Source organism: Corythoichthys intestinalis, chromosome 3, assembly GCF_030265065.1.
Source record: "Corythoichthys intestinalis isolate RoL2023-P3 chromosome 3, ASM3026506v1, whole genome shotgun sequence".
In the NCBI taxonomy this organism is placed as follows: domain Eukaryota; kingdom Metazoa; phylum Chordata; class Actinopteri; order Syngnathiformes; family Syngnathidae; genus Corythoichthys; species Corythoichthys intestinalis.
Window position 1 is genome coordinate 10,889,442 of NC_080397.1, and position 22,090 is coordinate 10,911,531.

At 37.6% G+C, this 22,090-nt stretch overlaps 1 protein-coding gene across 2 annotated transcripts in view; it reads right to left on the minus strand.

The window, feature by feature from the left end:
• Positions 1-21,875, minus strand: part of dmrt1 (doublesex and mab-3 related transcription factor 1) — an 89,578-nt gene extending 67,703 nt beyond the window's left edge. For both annotated transcript variants that reach the window (XM_057831071.1, XM_057831070.1), the window contains exons 1-3: positions 21,554-21,875; positions 19,830-19,977; positions 8,189-8,340 (exon numbers count right to left, since the gene is read on the minus strand). In XM_057831071.1, the coding sequence (XP_057687054.1) occupies positions 8,189-8,340; positions 19,830-19,977; positions 21,554-21,820 (567 nt within the window). In that variant the 5' untranslated portion in view covers positions 21,821-21,875. The remainder of the gene's footprint in view (positions 1-8,188; positions 8,341-19,829; positions 19,978-21,553) is intronic.
• Between the last annotated feature and the right edge of the window lie 215 nt (positions 21,876-22,090).

Below are 22,090 nucleotides of genomic sequence, written 5' to 3' on the forward strand. Positions count from 1 at the left end.
AAAGCACCGGGGCTTCCATGAATTGCACTATAAATTGCACGACAAATTGAAACCATTGAGAATACGGATAAACAAAGACGGACAATATAGCGGCCGGATACAGCGACACGTCATTCTGTGACGTTGGTGAGTAGGGTCTATTAACAGCTGCTTTTTCGATTTAGCTAGTAGAACAAACTTTAGCTTTCAAACGCTGTGGAAAAAAAAGCCTTTTTGTTTTTTTCTGTTGTACCAAACCCATTCCAAACCGTAACCCCGTACCAAGATACGTACTGAACCGTGACTTGTGTGTACCGTTACAACCCTAGTAAAGTGGTACCTCGACACACGATCCCTTCGACATACAATCCTTTCAACATCCGACGTAAAATGTTAATAGTCATTTGTCTCGACATATGACGACATGCTAAAAATACAATAATTTATGACAGCGTCATAATTTCATGGTTTTCCCGCAAAACGGACGCACAGCTGATTTTCTTGTGAGTCCCAAGAAGGTTATTGCAGGTGGACAAAAAAGGTGACACTTCCGATTGAAATTAAGAATGATAGAAAAATATGAGCGTGCAGTGCGCGTCAGTGAACTGGCTCAACAATACGGCCGGAATATGTCTATGATCTCAAGGACGACTCTCAGTATTGTTATTATTGTAACATCGACAAGGAAGTCGCCAGCTTTGTCAGGTTTTTAATAATTTAATTCAGAACTTGTACAACACGACACTGCTACTGTCTGCCGTAGAAGACGGCAACAACAACAGAACATGAAAGAAAAGAAAAGCTTCCCACTCGAGTGCACCTCTCATACTCTCGCGTCAGTCACACAGCGCGTTCAGGAAACGCATGTAAAACACAACGGCCACATTAGAACCCAATTTGTTACATTATTATCATTATTATGTTATTCCGATTAGTATTTATTTATTCTTTATTATTTGTTTTGTTATGTGTAATTACGATTTGTAATTGTATCTGCAGTATTTATTAGGGATTTAGCGTAGGTTTTGGGCTAAATGAATTGATCGAACTATAATGTATTCTTATTGGAAAATCCCGTTAACATACGACCATTTCGACTTACAAACCAGGTCCTGGAACGAATTGAATTCGTACGTAGAGGTTCCACTGTAATTTAGTTTTAAAAGAAAAACAAAATGTGTATTTTTTTCTAAAAACATATCAGTTCGGTATTTGCATCAACCAATTCACAAAGCCAGGTGTCAGTATCGGTGCAACACTATGATGTCAATGATTTCTATTACAATACTAATAGTTTAAGGCAGAATTCAAGGCTTTATTTTGGATGATTGAGCGGCAGTGTTTTCAGGAAAAAGTTGTTAAATAAGGCTCAAACGCCAACATGAAAAATCAAAATATACTGTAATCAAGTTGCGTGACTGAGGAACCTCTGCTTTGACGCAAATGCAATAAAGCTAGCGTCTGAATTTGAATAAGCTGGAGATGACATCTTGGCTAAAAATACCATCAATCACCGAGCGGGATGGCAAAATTATGCTAAGGAGTGCTAACTGATTAGCATTAACGCGCCGGCTTTCCCCCTCTGCGCGCCCAAGCGGAGCCGTTGCTTCCCGCGCCGACAGACAATATCATTAACCTTTGCAATTGGGGCAGCGCCGTCGAGTGCGTGGTGACCCTGACGCTCCGTGTTGCAACAGAGGAGAGCGCTGGGCGGGGCTGGCCGCCATTTATCATGAAGAACTAAAACACTTCATTTCGCATGGTTCGGGAGTTATGGAGCTCATTTGCTCCCATCGCAAAGCTTATTACGGTCGACACAGTAGAGATACGTTGAGGCTAAAGAGGCGGTGGGCCAAATACAGTCTGCGGGCCACTTATTTTATAGTTCAGTTGTAATATTAGTTACTTTGTGGTTCATTATCTCCGTCAGTTGGTGAAACCTAAGGAAGGCGTATTGGTATGTATTGTTCCTAATGTGGTTTTTTTTCTGTTTCTCTGTACGTTCGTTAGATCACTCAACAACGAATTAGGCATTATTATCAAACCTGCAGGATGTTTTTAATATGAAACCAATGATTAAACTGTAGGGGTAATGAGGTCAAAGGTCACAAAGGGAACTTTGCGATGGCTGGATAATGGATTAGCCCAGTGTTTTTCAACCGGTGTGCCGGAGAGATCGTCAGGCGTGCCGCGAGAAATTATCCAATATCGCACTTTTTTTTTTTTACGTCGTCGGGCGGAGTTTATAACAGTCACATCCTTAAATGGTGTTCCTCCTGAGATCCACCACGCGGTGGCGCTGCTTTATTTACATTGAATATGTTCTTCTTCTGTTGCTGCTTACGTTTGTGTTGGAGTTAATCTGCGAACGCGTGTGTGTGAACCGCTGCGCTCCCGAGTGATGAGTGGTCAAAGTGGATTTTTTTTTCTTGTGAATAAATGTGCATAAGCGGAAGCTTCTCCCCTTTTTGTTACGTTCATGCACGCATCCTACCTACCACACGTTACAAGTAGCAGTAGGAAAGGAGTACGTAGGTAGAAGGTTGCAATCGCGTGCAAATGAGCAATGTATTGCTCGTGTCGCGTTCAAGAACTGCTCAGATTTCTAGCCATTATCCATCTTGCTGCCTGCGAAAATGTGGACCCAAGCACGTCTACTGTACATCATTTGATTAGAGTCGTCAAGTGTCAATATACACGAAAGTGTCCTCTCCATTTCATCCATATGTGAGACCATCAATCCTCCCTCTGTGTTTTATTCCAACACATTGCTGAGGACAGCAAGGTAGCGGATGGCTAGAAATCCGAGCCGTTCTTGAACGTGACGCAAGCAGTCTCATTTGCTCTCATTTCAAAACAAGTCGACTGACTATTTTGTTTGCCTCCATTAAAACAAAGAAAAAAGGCAACTTTTTTTTTTTTTTAGAAACACTACAAAGGTAAATGATTAAGCCCTCAAAGCCAGCTACCTTGTCACTAAATTTTTTGCTGAATCCAAAAAGAAACCTTCCTGCAAAGCCATTGTCAGTGAGATGCTTGCCCCTGATGCGATGAAAGATATTTCTAAAGTCCCCCTGTCTGACAATTCTGAGCTTTTCAAGCCTAACCGCTATAAAAAAATAAAATAAAAACAGAGAGACTATGAGCTGTTGAATAAGATTCCTGCCAGGATATCGACTTTGTGTTTATCCATACAGGCTCAAGTTTCACACTGAGTAAGTATAAATAATGAGATTATTTTATAATAAAATATACTGTACAGAAAGTAATTTTGGAATTTTTGGTTTGTGGTGTGCCTCGACATTTTTTCCAATATAAAAACGTGCCGTGACACAGAAAAGGTTGAAAAACACTGGATTAGCCTGTAAAGGAGTGCCCACGCTACCCAGGGTTGCCAACCGTCCCTTGATAAACGGAATCAGCTCGTATTCCGAAAAAAAAAAAAAAAAAAAAGTACTCGTCCCGTATTGAATTTTCAAGGAATGTGCTTTGTCCCTTATTATCAAGAAACCCATAATAGTTTATTTGTAGAATGAATGAATACTGGTATGGTGCTTTACAAGAATATGCTGGGAAACGCATTCCCCCGCCTCTCCTGCTTTTTGACCAACGAGCTGACAGGACAATGGCAGTACGAAACAGGGGTGAGACAAAATATTGAAATGGTGATGTGTATCGTGATACTTTGTATTCCAAAAGGTCATCGATATGCTCCTGCAAGAATCGAGATGTACCGTAATTTTCGGACGATAAGCCGCTACTTTTTTCCTTCATTTTGAATCCTGCGGCTTGTAGTCCGGTGCGGCTTATTTGTTGATTTGTTTGGGTTAATAGATAAAACTTATTTGACAGCGGCATCATAAGACTCATAAAACCGTAATAATAATGACATGACACTATCATTGGCATTACTTAATGCTTATGACAGATGTCATTAAGTGTCATCCGGGAAATGATGTTACTAAAGCCTGAGTTATACTCCCGCGTTGCGGTGACGGCGTAGCGACTACGGCGTTATTCGACATTCGATAGTTCTGCGGTGAGGGAATGCGTTGCTCTGTAATTCACCGCCAAGCCACTAGAGGGATGTGGCGTCATGTTTGTACGGTTTTGGGGCATGCTTGTTTACTTCCGCTAGTCGGAGAAAAAATAAACAACGCAAGATGGAACTCTTGAAAGTAAATATTCTGCTCATCAACACTGAATAAATATGGAACATACAAATGTTGACGGGCAGGCGACGCAGAAAACGGTTTCGAGGCGGTCTGGCCGACTTTTGATGCCGCACAGAGAGTTTTAGACTCGGGTGGAGAGAGCTAGCTGTGGCGGCTAGCTTCAAACTGGCGTCGAGCACTGCGTTCAAGGTCTGCAAAGCCCTCCAGCCTGATTTGTTTGCCGTGTCCTACAACCAGCCAGTGGGAAGCCATAGCAGATTTTTGGCGTCTAGGGAACTTCCCAAACTGCATTGGGAGGCTTGATTTTAAGGTTATCATAAAAAGCACCGAGGCACTCTCAATCAGTGATGATGTATTGTGTGTTTGAACTGTCTGTTATTGAAAATTAAAGATCAAAACAACTCTTTTGACACCAAATCTGTGATTTATTCTTCATATACTTGAAACATATGTACACAGTAAATGATGAAGTGCACCAACCAAAAATACGACATAAAGTGATAAAAAGTTGGCAGTTATTGGCCGACTGGGTCACCGCTTCGTGTGGCCACTCAATTCCGAACACCCACGTCTCGGTGGTTCTTCCGTTTTTTTTTTTTTTTTCCGATCGCCGACCTTGCCATTTGGTAATCACAATAATAATGTCTTGACGAGACTTGCTCTTCGATGATACTCCCGTCGGCTTGGTGCATTTTTGCGTGTAGAAAATAATGTTTGATTCTATTCTACAATGGCGGTATTTTCGCGGTAAACCGGAAACAACAGTCTGAGCGGACCAATCACAGTCCGTTTTGGTCACATCATACACGTGTAGGTGACGCGAAGGTTAGAAAATTCGAGAGCCGCGCGTAAGCCTACGGCGTAGGGTCGTAACTCGATTCATCCTTGACGGCGTAGGTCTGACGCGGAAGTATAACTCGGCCTTTACTCCATTTATGTCAAGCTCGGATCTTCTACAATCTACATCCATTCAAAAGTGAGATAATTTGCCTGATGACACTAAATGACATCTGTTATAAGCATTCATTAATGCTTATGACAGTGGCATGTCATAAATATGATACGATGTCTAATGACAGTCTTAGGGTACCACTGTCAAAAAAAAAGTTTTACCAAATACCACAAGTAGCAATTAATGAAACAACTGTGACAGTAACTGAAGAAATAATTATTACACAACAACAATTTTGATTGTTATTTACATCTGTAGCGCTGCAATGCATGCTAGGAGGCATGTTGGACAACAACAGTGTTGACAACAGGTGGCAGCAGAGGTTGACTGTCTCCCCCAAAGGAGCACTGATGGCCAAATGAAGCAATGAAGCTTTGCAGCTAATTGGTTCAAAGCTTCATGGTGGTTCATTTGGTCTTATGACAGACACAGTGAGGACAGCTGCGGCTTATAGTCCAGTGCGGCTTTTCTATGAACAAATGCCGTTTCGTGTCAAATTTGGTGGGTTGCGGATTATAGTCAGGTGTGCCTTACAGTATAGTGCGAAAATTACGGTAGTTTTAAAAAGTGTGAATGTCTACAAAAAAGGAAACAACAAGTTGTTACCAAATCTTCCACCATAATAGTGTTTCAGTGAACTCTAAGGCTGCCTTGATGGTGCTCGACACCCAATCCATTTAGACTGGGAACGTTCGTTCAATCGAAACCACATCATTGGTAGTCATTCTGTCAGATTTTCAGGGCATTTACAGGTCACTTGCTGTTCATTTCAGGGCATTTTCAGGTCATTTCCTGTTGAGTTTGAGTCACTGCATTTTCATTTTGGTGATTCCCAGGTCACTTCCTGTTTTGTAACACAAAATAAACAGGAAATGACCCATAAAATACCCCAAAATCAATAGGAAGTAACTGAAAATCCACAGGTAAATTATCTTAAATGGCTCAAAATTACCTCATTGCCTGGCATTGGCTGCCACTGATGGCCATAGACGTTCAATCCGTTTTAAGTGGGAGGGATGGCAGCGAATGAACGAATTCGCTGCCACCCTCCCACTTCAAATGGATTGGACGTCTACTTGTGATAAACTCATTCCAATTCACAGCAGAAGCTTGTTTTCCACCCTCCCAGTTGAAATGGATCGGGCGTCTACTAGTGATAAACTCATTCCAATTCACAGCAGAAGCTTGTTTTTCTGTTTATTAGTTGTTTTTAGAATATCCTAGAATGATTTCCTGACCAATGTACCGATAACAGTTGTAGCGCCGTATCGTCAGATCATTGTTATCGTGAGCTTTGTATCGCAAACCGTATGGTATCGTGAAGTACCAAGAGGTTCCCACTCCTAGTACAAAACTCCACTCATCTCAGTGGTCGAGGCACTGTCGCTTACCATGATGATAACAGAAGACAACATCAGAATGTGAGAGAAAAGAGGTTTGAGTGACGCACAAGTAAAAAGCATTTTCAAAATGATAATTTGTTTTCTTGTTCTTCTCTGTGTTCTTTATCTTCACTAATTGTATTATATTATTGTGTTCTGTCAATTTCATTTGTATTTCCACATTATATTTGGAGTGATGACTTCGTGGATATGTTATTGCTGAGCTTGTTCAAAAAAAAAAAAAAAAAGGTTACCTCAGCGTTTATGTTTGCACTTTGCACTTAAAAAATGTGTTTAAAAAAAAAAAAAAAAACGGCCTAAAACACACACACACAAATGGCTCAGGATCTTAAGGGTTAAATTACACAGTTTTGAATTTAGCAGGACAGATGTTAATTTTATTCTAGTATTTCTTTGCATTAAAAATACATTGCTGATAATTATTGTTTTTCCATGTAATTACAGGAATTTTCGGACTATAAGGCGCACCTGACTATAAGCCGCCACCCATCAAATTTGACACGAAAACGGCATTTGTTCATAGATAAGCTGCACTGGACTATAAACCTAAACTGTCCTCACTGTATTATGGGATATTTACACCAAAAGATATTAACCGTTAAGACTTTATTTGACAGCGGCATCATAGAATGTCATAAGACCAAATGAACCACCATGAAGTTTGAACCAATTTGGTGCAAAGCTTCATTGCTTGAAGAAGCTTCATTTGGCTATCACTGCTTACTTGGAGGAGACAGTCAACCTCTGCTGCCACCTGCTGTAAACACTGTTGTCGTTCAACATGCCTCCTAGTATGCATTGCAGCGCTACATATATAACTAACAATCAAAATTCATGTTCAGTGCTGATTATTTCTTCAGTTACTGTTTCAGTTGTTCCATGAATTGCTACTTATGGTATTTGGTAACACTTTATTTGACAGTGGTGCCATGAGACTGTCTTTAGACAATCATAATTATGACATAACACTGCCATGAGCATTAATGAATGCTTATGACAGATGTCATTTTGTGTCATCCTGCAAATTATTTCACTTTGAATGGATGTAAAAGATCCAAGCCGGACATAAATAGAGTTAGTGACATAATTTTCCGCATGACACTTAATGACATCTGCCATAAGCATTTATAATGCCCATTATAGTGTCATGTCATAATTGTGACGAACTTATGGCAGTCTTATGATGCCGCTGTCAAATAAAGTGTTACCTATTAACCCAAATCAATCAACAAATGAGCCACACTGGACTGTTACCCACAGGATTCAAAATGAGGGAAAAAACTAGCGGCTTATAGTCCGAAAATTACTGTACATCACTCAAATATGCTCCTAATTAAATCATGTTCGAGTAAAATAATTATAATATTATAATTATTAATATAGAAAAAAATCACTTCACGTACAAAAAAAGTAATTCAAGGGTGACAGTTATCGGGCTGGCCGGCTCTACCAATGAGGTGTTCCTTTTTTTTTTCCTCAGGGAGTTGGCAACGCTAATGCTATCAAATATGGCAATGCTTTGAATTTGGCTGCTTAGTCACTTTCTGTAGATTTGGGTGCATTAATTAATTATATTAGCTCATTCAAATGAACACATATGCTATATGTTAGCCCGTCTATAGCATTTTGCATTATTCGTTAGCATCAACGACAATTGAATTTCTGAAGGCAGGCGTCACCTGATATTGCTCGTAGTTGTAGAAGTTGTTGTAGTCGGGCAGGTAGTAAGGAGTAGGGTCGAGGTTGTAGAAGGAGGTTTCCAAGTGCGGCTCTGACTGGACCTGGTTGGAAGGCCTGCTTCCGCCCGGCGGGTTCAAATCGCTCCCTGTGCCTAAAGCCAACGCAACACACATTCAAGCATTTGCCACGCAGGGGAATTGAAAGCCACACATAGCCTTAGTGCCGTCTGGAAATGAACACTTTCGGCGTCATTGACGATGATAGGCGTCCAATTGTCCTTCTGCTGTGAATTTAAATTTGTTTGTCTACTGCTGTCAATGGCAACCAATGAGTTAAGTGGTTCTTTATTACTATTATTAACCAATTCAAGTTATAAAATCATAAAATGTCATTAGCAAAAGTATTTAAAATAATAATTGAATAAATTGGAAAGATATTTAAAAAAATGTTATATTCATTTAATAAAATAGTGAAAGTTTTCAATTAATCATTAATCAAGATAATACAATTAAAAACGAAATGACGTTGAACCTTCTTTCACTTGCTCTTGCCAATCAAAGTGGATTGGATGTTTAGCGCTGTCAATGGTATTGAAACATGAGCATAGCATGAGCGAGTCCTCCCCGTTTAAATAAGAATTGGACATGTATCGCTGTCAATGGCAAACAATGAGTTAAATACACATTGTTTTGTAGTTTATTTCTGTTTTTAATCATTTAAATTGTAATAATTTTGCCTTTAACATTTTCCTCAATTTATAATCTTATTTATTCATAAACATGTATACAATTAATAAAATTCATTACAATTAATTGATCTTAATATCATTAATATTACATGACACGAAATGGAATGTCCACATATGTGGATATTACATAAGTTATGATTTTTTTTTTTTATTACCAAAATAGACGTTTGCCCCATTAAGGTTTAAAATAAATAAATAAATCAATAAATAAATCAATAAATAAATATTTAAAAAAAGATAATTATATCATAACTGAATATTACTAATAAAATACAAGCATAACACCAATTACTACTATAATAATGAAATACAGTATAGCTAATAGATATGGTTAATAAACAATCTAAGACTAATCCTACTTCAAGAATACACTTAAAAGAACCTTCACAATAAAATGCATACGATTAGTGATGAAATATATATATATTTAAGCAAATTTTCTCTGCCAAAATATGAATCAACTGATATATGTCAATAAATAAATATGTATATGCTTTAAAATATGCATAAAATAGGATCATATTTGTCTTTCATGAAGGGGACAACTTTTGCTGATAAAACACTTTTTCTTAATTAATTTGATCATCATCATGTTCTTTTAGTTTCAGCGCCACTCCAAGCCAACAGCACCATCCAGCGGCAACGTGAGTACTCGCTTTTGACCTCCTCTCTTCCATCCCATTTTTTCCCTTATCGCCAAGGCCACACTGTTCTCTCATCCAATCCGCTTGTCACTCGTCTCTCCGCAGAGTCGCCGCGTTCTCGCACCCTTAAAAAATGCGCTCCCAGATAGCAGAAGGAACACTGTATCAGCGTACGCACCTCCCCGAGCGATCACACATTTCCCGGACGCTGGCGATTTTTTTTTTTTTTTTTTTTTTTTAGACACTGAAAATGTATTGTGTCCTCTGTAACTATTTTCCCCAAGGACGGAGTGTTTCCAAAAGTAGCAAAAAAACAAACAAACAAAAAAACAAAGCGATGTTGATAAGTATTTATTTGTTTGAGAGTGCCGTCACTTCTTATATTCCAATCAGGTGATTCAGGTTATTTCCTTGTAACACATTGGCTGCCAATTTCTTTTTACTGAGATATTCATTCGCATATTCTAAAAGCATATTACCACTTTATGGAAGCGTAATGCTGCCACACACACCCAAAAAGTTCAGTATCACGTTTTTACATGAAATTAACACGTTTTTACATGATAATTATCACGTTTTTACAAGGGCATAGGTTTGTTTAGGGATGGTAGGGACATAACACTACCAACTTTTCAGGATGCTCAAATTGTCACCAGCAGCAACTTTTAAGCCACCTTATCTGCATTACATAATGAGTTCATGGACGTAAAACAGTCTCGATTCTTAGTTTAAAGGAATAAAAAACATGCAGTAAGCATTTTTACATAAATATGTCGAAGTATAATGCTAGTCTGTTACTAATTGTAGCTACCGGCCGCCTGATATACACAGAGCTTTTCCGGTGAAAATTCTTGTAAATTAATGCTTAAATCCCCAAATTCTCTATAGATATGTACGTAAAACAGTCTCGATTCTTGGTTAAAAGCAAAAAAAAAAAAAAAAACGTACAGTTAGCATTTTTTTAATGTAAATATGTCGAAGTACAATGCTAGTCTGTTCGTAAATGTAGCTAGCAGCTGCCTGATGTAACCAGAGCTTTTCCGGTGAAAATTCTTGTGAACAAATGCTTAAATCCCCAAATTCCTTATAGATATGTACGTAAAACAGTCTCAATTCTTGGTTAAAAGCAAAAAAAACGTACAGTTAGCATTTTTTTAATGTAAATATGTCGAAGTACAATGCTAGTCTGTTCGTAAATATAGCTAGCGGCCGCCTGATGTAAACAGAGCTTTTCCTGTGAAAATTCTTGTAAATAAATGCTTAGATCCCCAAATTCCTTATAGATATGTACGTAAAACAGTCTCGATTCTTGGTTAAAAGCAAAAAAAACGTAGTTAGCATTTTTTTAATGTAAATATGTCGAAGTACAATGCTAGTCTGTTCGTAAATATAGCTAGCGGCTGCCTGATGTAACCAGAGCTTTTCCGGTGAAAATTCTTGTGAATAAATGCTTAAATCCCCAAATTCTTTATAGATATGGATGTAAAACAGTCTCAATTCTTGGTTAAAAGCAAAAAAACGTACAGTTAGCATTTTTTAATGTAAATATGTCGAAGTACAATGCTAGTCTGTTAGTAAATGTAGCTAGCGGCTGCCTGATGTAACCAGAGCTTTTCCGGTGAAAATTCTTGTGAATAAATGCTTAAATCCCCAAATTCCTTATAGATATGTACGTAAAACAGTCTCGATTCTTGGTTAAAAGCAAAAAAAAACAAAAAAAAAACGTACAGTTAGCATTTATTTGACGTAAATATGTCTAAGTACAAGACTAGTCTGTTAGTAAATGTAGCTAGCGGCCGCCTGATGTAACCAGAGCTTTTCCTGTGAAAATTCTTGTAAATAAATGCTTAGATCCCCAAATTCCTTATAGATATGTACGTAAAACAGTCTCGATTCTTGGTTAAAAGCAAAAAAAACGTACAGTTAGCATTTTTTTAATGTAAATATGTCGAAGTACAATGCTAGTCTGTTCGTAAATATAGCTAGCGGCTGCCTGATGTAACCAGAGCTTTTCCGGTGAAAATTCTTGTGAACAAATGCTTAAATCCCCAAATTCCTTATAGATATGTACGTAAAACAGTCTCGATTCTTGGTTAAAAGCAAAAAAAACGTACAGTTAGCATTTTTTTAATGTAAATATGTCGAAGTACAATGCTAGTCTGTTCGTAAATATAGCTAGCGGCCGCCTGATGTAAACAGAGCTTTTCCTGTGAAAATTCTTGTAAATAAATGCTTAGATCCCCAAATTCCTTATAGATATGTACGTAAAACAGTCTCGATTCTTGGTTAAAAGCAAAAAAAACGTAGTTAGCATTTTTTTAATGTAAATATGTCGAAGTACAATGCTAGTCTGTTCGTAAATATAGCTAGCGGCTGCCTGATGTAACCAGAGCTTTTCCGGTGAAAATTCTTGTGAATAAATGCTTAAATCCCCAAATTCTTTATAGATATGGATGTAAAACAGTCTCAATTCTTGGTTAAAAGCAAAAAAACGTACAGTTAGCATTTTTTAATGTAAATATGTCGAAGTACAATGCTAGTCTGTTAGTAAATGTAGCTAGCGGCTGCCTGATGTAACCAGAGCTTTTCCGGTGAAAATTCTTGTGAATAAATGCTTAAATCCCCAAATTCCTTATAGATATGTACGTAAAACAGTCTCGATTCTTGGTTAAAAGCAAAAAAAAACAAAAAAAAACGTACAGTTAGCATTTATTTGACGTAAATATGTCTAAGTACAAGACTAGTCTGTTAGTAAATGTAGCTAGCGGCCGCCTGATGTAACCAGAGCTTTTCCTGTGAAAATTCTTGTAAATAAATGCTTAGATCCCCAAATTCCTTATAGATATGTACGTAAAACAGTCTCGATTCTTGGTTAAAAGCAAAAAAAACGTACAGTTAGCATTTTTTTAATGTAAATATGTCGAAGTACAATGCTAGTCTGTTCGTAAATATAGCTAGCGGCTGCCTGATGTAACCAGAGCTTTTCCGGTGAAAATTCTTGTGAATAAATGCTTAAATCCCCATATTCCTTATAGATATGTACGTAAAACAGTCTCGATTCTTGGTTAAAAGCAAAAAAAAAAAAAAAAACGTACAGTTAGCATTTATTTTACGTAAATATGTTTAAGTACAATGCTAGTCTGTTAGTAAATGTAGCTAGCGGCGGCCTGATTTAAACAGAGCTTTTCCTGTGAAAATTCTTGTGAATAAATGCTTAGATCCCCAAATTCTTTATAGATATGGATGTAAAACAGTCTCAATTCTTGGTTAAAAGCAACAACAACAAAAAAGTGCAGCTAGCATTTATTTTACGTAAATATGTCGAAGTACAATGCTAGTCTGTTAGTAAATGTAGCTAGCGGCCGCCTGATGTAAACAGAGCTTTTCCTGTGAAAATTCTTGTGAATAAATGCTTAAATCGCCAAATTCTTTATAGATATGGAATTAAAACAGTCTCGATTCTTGGTTAAAAGAAAAAAAAAAACGTGCAGCTAGCATTTATTTCACGTAAATATTGTGTACTATGATGCCAATGCAGTAGCAGCTTATTTCTCCCATTGATTTTTTTCATGTTTCTAAATGCATGCATGGTACGAAAGATATAATAATATTAATATTGAATCCTCGAACAAATCACTCCTGAGACAATCCTTCCTGTTTGTATGCGGTATAGCTTTCGTACTTTTTTAACAGAAATCCGGCGTTAGATCGCTGCATGTGTGTTTGTGAATATACATGAAGGTGAGGCGCAGTGCATGACCGATCTGACCTGCCAATACCATAATGAAGTCTATGCCATATGTTGTAAAGATAGAAAAGACCCTACCATTATTAATTAAGTGAATTAATTTTATTATGTTCAGACTTACATTTATCCCTTTTCACTTGCTGAATGTGCCAGTTCATTTTTTTCCCCTCAAACACACGTTTGACCCCCTGCCGCCTCCTCTTGCCACACAGATGCACAATCACACAACCCCGCCAACAAAAATACAACATGCAGCCTCCTCCACCCCCTTCTAAGTAGGGGGATATTAGCAAGGGCATAGGTTTGGTCTCAACATTGGTAGGAAAAATATGGCATAACTCGCATGGACACTTTTTGCTGGGGACAAGACATTCATAATGATCAATGCAAAATAAATTTGTATTGACTTATACTAACTTTTACGTGTATTGGTTCAGCCTACATTGTTCAATTCAGTTGAAAACTTCCAGAAAAATGCCTGGATTTTATGAGCAAATTTAAATGGCATTATTTGAACATAACTTAAATTATATTAACATACACAATAAATTCAAGTTTGTTAATCATCATGTAAGTCATCAGCCAATCAAAGATGTGTTGAGGTGGGGGGGGAATGGACTGGCACATTCAGCAAGTGAAAAGAGGTATATGTAAGTCTGAACATAATTAAAATAATTCACTTAATAATGGTGGGGTCAATTACAACAATAAATAATAATAATACATTTTATTTGAAGGCGCCTTTCTGGCACTCAAGGCGCCGTACAATAATTTAAAAAAACATTTAGACAAATTAAACACTAAAAACAGTAAAAATAATTACCGGTACGTATAGAACGTTCAAAACATTAAAATACTAATTTATGAAAATAATTAGCAGAACTGTAAAATACAAAGAAATCAGGGATTATCATGGATATGCCAAACTGAACAGGTGAGTTTTGAGTTTCGATCGAAAAAGGGGGAGTGAGTCTGTATTCCTAAGGTCGAGTGGCTGAATGCTCTGCTCCCCATGGTGCTGAGGCGATCGGGGGGGACAGACAAGTGTATGGAGGTGGAGGACCTAAGAGCACGGGAGGGAGTTGTAATATGGAAGATGTCGGACAGATGGGGAAGGGCAAGGTTGTGGATGGCCTTGAATGTGAAGAGAACTTTGAACTGGATGTGGAATCAATTAAAACATACTGGAAGACAATCTAAATGACCTATGTAACTGAAGTCATTAGTTGGTGGGGGCAATTTGACCATCCTGAAAAGTTGGTAGTGTTTTGTGCCTACAGTCCCTATGCAAACCTACGCCCTTGGACAATAGAAGTATTTTTCAGCCAGCACAAGCCACTGTAAGTAATGTAAAAAGATCTCAATGTTGTGGAGGTGGGGGAAACACCACTAACTTTGCTACTAAAAGTCCAACCTGCATCAGAGCTAGCATAGCATTATTCTGTGTGAACTTGCTAACTTGCAAAACTACTGCGGTCAGGCCAGTCTCCACAAGGAACAACAAAGTCAAGCTAGCCGTCCCTCATTTGGATCATTGTTTGCATTATATGCATTACCATAATGCAACGCAGTGGCCTCAGAGTGCCAAGTCCCAAGAATCGGTCCACTTTAGAAGGTCAATGACATGAACATGAACTGACATGGGGGGAAAAAATCTGTGAAATGAAATCACATATCCAAATTTCATGAGAGTACTTTGGTTTGAGTGTAGGGGGGGGTCTAATATGCCTAAGATGTAGATCGGTCCTTGGATAAATCGAGATTTTTTTTTTCCAAGTCTTGTTTCCCAAATCATTTTTATGTTACAATAATTAAGTTTGAGTCTAGGAGTGCTCGAGTGTCCTTCAGAAGTGGACCCATTCTTTGATAGCTCCCCGTTTTTTTTTTTTTTTTTTTTTAAAGGTACTTGCACTTCAAAATGTTTCTTTAGTAGTGTTTTAAAAAAGGTTTGAATCGGACATTGTATCACGTGAACGAATTCACATAAAAGTTAGTATAAGACAATAGCGCTTTATTTTGCTTCAATCATTTCGCCTATATAAATTAATTAGATTCATATTTGCGAGAAATGTGGCGCTGACCCCTGTTCAATAATCTGTTTGGTCTTATTAAGGTCCAGTCCCCAGCAAAAAGTGTTCATGCGTGTGGCCATTTATATCGTCCCTACCATGTTGGAACCGAAGATACACAAACCTTCACAAAATCACACAGATTAAAATACAGTGTCTGCTTCAACTAAAACCAACCAAACATTTATAGGTTTTCATATTTTAATGAGGACAGCATGCAAACAATGACAGAAGGGGGGGGGGGGTAAGTAAGTGAACCCTCTGCCTAAGGAGACTTAAAGAGCAATTGGAACCAATTTTCACCAAACATTTTAAGTCAGATGTGTGCTCAATCGCTGATGAGTGGTTAAAAGCTGCCCTGCCTTCTATAAAACACACACCTGGTAAGAAATGTCTTGATTAGAAGCATTGTCTTATGTGCATCATGATTCAGTCAAAAGAGCTGTCTGAAGAACTGCCATCAAGGATTGTTGATTTGTATGAGGCTGGGAAAGGATACAACACCATCTCTGAAAGTCTGGATGTTCATCAACTGACAGTCAGAGGAGTTGTCTACAAATGGAGAGAGTGTGGCACTGTTACTTCTCTCCCAAGGAGTGGCCGTCCACCAAAGATGATGCCAAGAGTGCAGCGCAGAATACTGAGGGAGGTAAAAAAGAACCCCAGAGCGTCTGCTAAAGACTTACAGAAACTAGAAACTGCAATTTCGGGAGAAATTACACCTGGTCTTTCCTGTGTGGCTATACAGATCGTAGCCCCGCCCAAGGCTATCACTAGAATGGACAAACATGCCTATCAATGGCATTAAACAAATTAAATGCCATTAGAAATGAATGGGAAATTTGGACGTCCATGGACGTCTATCGCATCACCCTCCATAAGCGGCAATGCAATCCGGGACATTTGGGAGACACGTCCTATTGATATCTAGTCATTTTCTGTTGACTTGGGGGGGGAGGGGGAATTCCCATTGAAAATGAATGGGAAAAATTTTGGACGTCCATGGATGTCAATGGTATCAACTTACATAAGCGTCAATGGAATCCAAGTACCTTGGCATCAATAGAATGAACAAACATGAAGAAATGCCATTGGAAATGAATGGGAAGTTTGGACGTCCATGAACGTCAATGGCATCACCCTCCATAAGCAGCAATGCAATCGGGGACATTTGGGGCACACGTCCTATTGATATCTAGTCATTTTCTATTGATTGGGGGGGGGGGGGGGGGGGGATTCCCATTGAAAATGAATGGGAAAAATTTTGGACGTCCATGGACGTCAATGGTATCAACTTACATAAGCGTCAATGGAATCCAAGTACATTGGCATCAATAGAATGAACAAACATGAAGAAATGCCATTGGAAATGAATGGGAAGTTTGGACGTCCATGGCCGTCAATGGCGGCACCCTTCATAAGCGTCAATGAAATTGGAGAAGTTTGGGGGACACGTCCTATTGATATCTGGTCATTTTCTGTTGATTGTGGGGAAAAAAAACATTTCCCATTGAAAATGAATGGGAAAAAATGTGGACGTCCATGGACGTCAATGGCAGCACCCCCTATAAGCGTCAATGGAGTTAGGGATGTTTGGGGACGGGTCCTATTGAAATCTGGTCATTATCTGTTGATTTGGGGAAATCTAGTTTTTTCCCCATTAAAAATGAATGGGAAACATTCTGGACGTCCATGGCCGTCAATGGCATCGACATCCATAAAGTCAATTGAATCCAAGTACATTGGCATCAATAGATTCGACATGCATGGCCGTCAATGGCATCAATGCAATGTATAAAAATTCAATTGGAAATCATTGTAAGTGAATGGGAAATGTTCTCATTAGAAATGAATGGGACAGTTTTTGGCAAATTTCCGGGGGACCATAATTTTTATCAAAATTCTGTATACAGATTTTATGCCCCTCACCGTCACGAAATTTTTGATGCCCAAATTATGTGATTTGATCAAAAATTGGAGGACTAGATACATTTTGAAACTTTTCTTTGTTTCCCATTAAAAATGAATGGGCCAGTTTTTGGCAAATTGCCGGGAAACCGTACATTTTATCAAAAAATTTACCGCTGTCATTTTTATGCCCCTCGCCATCCCGGAATTTTTGACGCCCATCTTGTGTGTTTTCGTCAAAAATTGACGGACTAGTAACAGTTTGAAACTTGTCTTTTTTTTCCCATTAAAAATGAATGGGCAGGTTTTTGGCAAATTTCCGGGGAACCGTATATTTTTTCCAAATTGTATTAATAACCTTTATTCCCCTCACTGTCCTGGAATTTTTGATGCCCAAATTGTGTGATTTGGTGAAAAATTGCAGGACTAGATACATTTTGAAACTTTTTTTTTTTCTCATTAAAAATGAATGGGCAAGTTTCTGTCGAATTTCTGGGGAACCGTAAATTTTTTCCAAATTCTGTATACAATTTTTATGCCCCTCACCGTCCCGGAATTTTTGATACCTAAATTATGTAATTTGGTAAAAAAATATAGGACTAGATACATTTTGAAAATTGCTTTTTTTTTTCGGAAAATTGCCGTTTACGGGCAAACGGAAAATTTTGGGGGGACTTTTGAAAAAGTCCCTGCGTCGCCCGAAAATTCCGGACGTGTCGATACTTGAATGGTGCCGATCGGTCAAGCGGTACGGGCTGCGCAGCGCCGAAGGATTCCCATTCAAAAAAAAAAAAACTGAATAACATATAGGGGGAGGCCGTAGAATCTCACTACCTGATCTTTCCAAAGGAAAGACCAGGTAATAACTGGCACTGTCCAGTATCTCTATGCACACATCAACTATACGTAAAACTATGGCCAAGAATGGTGTTCATGGGAGGACTCCAAGGAGGATGCCACTGCTGTCTAAAAAAACCATTGTTGCTCGTTTAATGTTCGCAAAAAAAGCACTTGGACACTCCACAGACATTTTGGCAAATTATTGTGTGGACTGATTAAACCAAAGTTTAATTGTTTGGGAGTAACACACAACGTCATGTGTGGAGGAAACATGGAACAGCTCACCAACATCAACACCTCATCCCCACCGTGAAGCATGGTAGAGGGAGCATGATGATTTGGGGCTGTTTTGCAGGAAATCCTAAGCCGTCTGTCAGACAATTGAAGCTAAAAAGAGGACGGATGCTGCAAGAAGACAATGATCCAAAACACAGAAGTAAATCAACTTGAGAATGGTTTCAGAACAACAAAATACAAGTTCTGGAGTGGCCAAGTCAAAGTCCAGACTTGAACCCCATTGAGATGCTGTGGCATGACCTAAAGACAGCAATTCATGCCAGACATCTCAGGAATCTGATTGAACTACAGCAGTTCTGTAGAGAAGAATGGGCCAAGACTAGTCCTGATCGATATGCCAGACTGATCTGCAGTTACAGCACCTGGTTGAAAGTATTGCTGCCAAAGAGAGGGGCCACAAAATATTAAATGTGATGGTTCACTTTCTTATCTCTCCCCCTTCTGTCATTGTTTGCATACTATCCTTATTAAAATATAAAAACCTATAAATGTTTGGGTGGTTTTAGTTAAGGCAGACCCTTTTTTCATCTGTGTGATTTTAACTAAAATCAGGTCACATTTGATGGTGATTTTATGCAGAAATGTGAGAAATGCCAAAAGGTTCAGATTCTTTTTCATACCACTGTATATAGTCTCTCTATATTTTATACCGTTTAATTCTGCTGCAATGTCTGAATTTCTCATACATGATAGTTAGCACTTTTTAAACATGACCGTATCATGTGTTTACATGATAGTTATCTCACTTGTTTACATGATAATAATCACGTTTTTACATAATAGTTTTCAAGTTGTTACTTGATAATTATCACATTTTTACACGCTAATTATCACATTTATACATGATAGTATCACGTGTTTACATGATGATATCACGTTTTTACATGATAGTTTACAAGTTTTTACATGAGAGTTATCAAGTTTTAACATGATAGTATCACGTTTACATGATCGTTATCACGTTTACATGATAATTATCAAATTTTTACAAAATAATCATCTTTCTTACATGAATATTATCATATCTACATGACAGTTTTGACGTTTTGACATAATTATCAAGCTTTTACATGATAGTTATATCGTTTTCACAATGTCCTCACGTTTTCACATGATAGTTATCACATTTTTATATGCCAATTATCAAGCTTTTATATAACAACTATCACGTTTCTACATAATAGTTTTAACATGATAATTATCACGTTCTTACTTGATATTTATTACTTACGATCATGTAAAAATGTGATACTGGACTTTGTGTTTGTGTGGGTGCAATATGCTTCCGTACCACTCAACAAGCTTCTTACTGATAAAATTATTTCATATTAACTAACTAGCTGCCATGACAGCAACAGACGTCCAAACATTTGAATGTTGCCTAACCTGCGGTAGTCATCAGAGAGGAAGCGCCTTCGCCAGCATACGCGTCGTGGACGTTATCACTTGTTGTGGCAGCAGACACCGGGACCGTGTTGACCGCTCTTACGAGGTCCAACTCCTCATCCTGAGCTTGCGCTCTCCTCAAGGAAACCTCAAGGAACACAAACACAAAAAAACTCAAGGTACTCATGTGTATTGTTTGCAGAACATGTAACTCTTTCAGTGCCATTGGCGGTGATAGACGTCCAATTATGTGGCATCCAGTCATTCTTAAACTGTATATTGAAATGAGTTTTTTGCTAGTAGACGTCCAATCCACTTGAAGTGGGAGGGATGGCAGCGAGTTCGTTCATTTGCACCCAACCCTCCCACTTCAAACAGATTGAACATCTATGGCAGCCAATGAGTTAAAGTGTTTTCGGTGCTCTTCCGGGTCATTTCCCGTTTAGAGTAAGTGAATGTTTTCATCATTAGATGCTGTAATTTTGATGTACAGTTTATCGTCATCTATCAACTTTGTTTTCATCAATTTTTCCTCCAAAAATAATTTTGACAAATAATATTTTTTATTTTTTTCTTTTTATTTTTTTTTAACATTTTTTAAAAATCTAATCTAGTTTTTTTTAAATAATAACACTGATAATAAGAAAACAATATAAAAAATACATAATTATAATATTTACTCTTAACCCTTTCAAGCTCAATCCACTAAATAACTGACAGGAATTTAAAATTCTTTAAAGTTGGAGCCTTTAAGTGTCTCTCGGAACAAATAAGTTTTCAAATACATCTTTTCATGATTTTTTATCGTATTAAATGATACAGCAGTTTTTTTCAGGGGGGAGAAAAAAATCATAGAATTTTAAATTATTAAAATATTTAAACTGGACCAAAGAAATATATGTACATACAGTATATGTTAAATTAATTTTTAAATAATATTTACTATGTGGTTAATCTATAATGTTTATAATTGTATAATGTTATAATGTTTTTTTTTTTTTACAGTTAAAAGCTTTATGTGGCCCCTAAACATCATACCAAAAGTTAAATTAATTTTTAAATAATATTTACTATGTGGTTAATCTACAATGTTTATAATTGTATAATGTTATAATGCTTTTTTTTTTTTTTTTTTTTACAGTTAAAAGCTTTATGTGGCCCCTAAACATCATACCAAAAAATAAAAAAAAAATAATGAAAAAAATAATATGCATATGTTTTCCCATTTGTATCATAAATGATGCATTAAGCATTACATGCAGTTCACATGGTAAAATAAAAATAACTACAGATTGAACAGAATAAGGTTTTTTTTTACTGTGCGACAATGCAATGAGCTCCAGAAATGCTTGTATCAAATTTGATACATTTGGCAATACAGGGTTAATTAATATACTTTAAAAAATTAACTGTTGTTGCCTTCTTGTTTTTTAATAACAAAAATAAATAAATAAAAACACACTGTAAAGTACAGTATGTATTTTTACCCCACTTTTGTTTTTTGTTTTTTAATTTAAAAAGTGTATCAAGAAAAAAAAAAAAATTAAAATGCATTTAAAAAAATCTAAAAATAAATAAAAAGAATATTTACTATTAAGAGGTTAATAAAAGGATTTGTAAAATTCTTAGGTCAACCATATCTCCCCCAATTCAAATAGATTGGACGTCTATGTCTGCCAATGGCACTGAAATGTGATCATTCGCGTGTGTGTGTTTGGAATTACCTGAGCTGCCATGATCTTCTGCCTCTCAGCAATAAGCGTACACTTTTCACAGTGGCAGTCTTTCCATCTGCAGAATCGTTTGTGGCCCTTGAGGAGCGATATGATGCCATGGTTGCGGCACCGTGAGCATTTGGGCTTTCTGGGCTCTCGCTGAGGTTCCCCGCCACCGGGCGAACGTGCCAGCTTGCTCATGGCCAGAGGAGGTTGGAAATGAAATGTCATCATCAACACGGTGATGATTCCAACCCTGTAGGGCGGCGTGGACATGTGAGCGGCCCTCCCACGGCCTTCGGACACTTGCTCTTTTTCATGAAGGTGGGAGTTGTTGGTTACGAGTGGGAGTAAGGTACACTTGGATGATGAATTTATGAACAGGAGAGCTATTGACTGAATGAATTTGCAGATTAGGAAAAGGTTTTATTAGTTTTTTTTATCTCTTTTCAATAAATATATATATTGACTTACATTTCAGCAAGGATTATGGGGAAGGTGGTATATCATGATACTTTGTTGCCCAAAAAGTTTTTCGAAATTCTA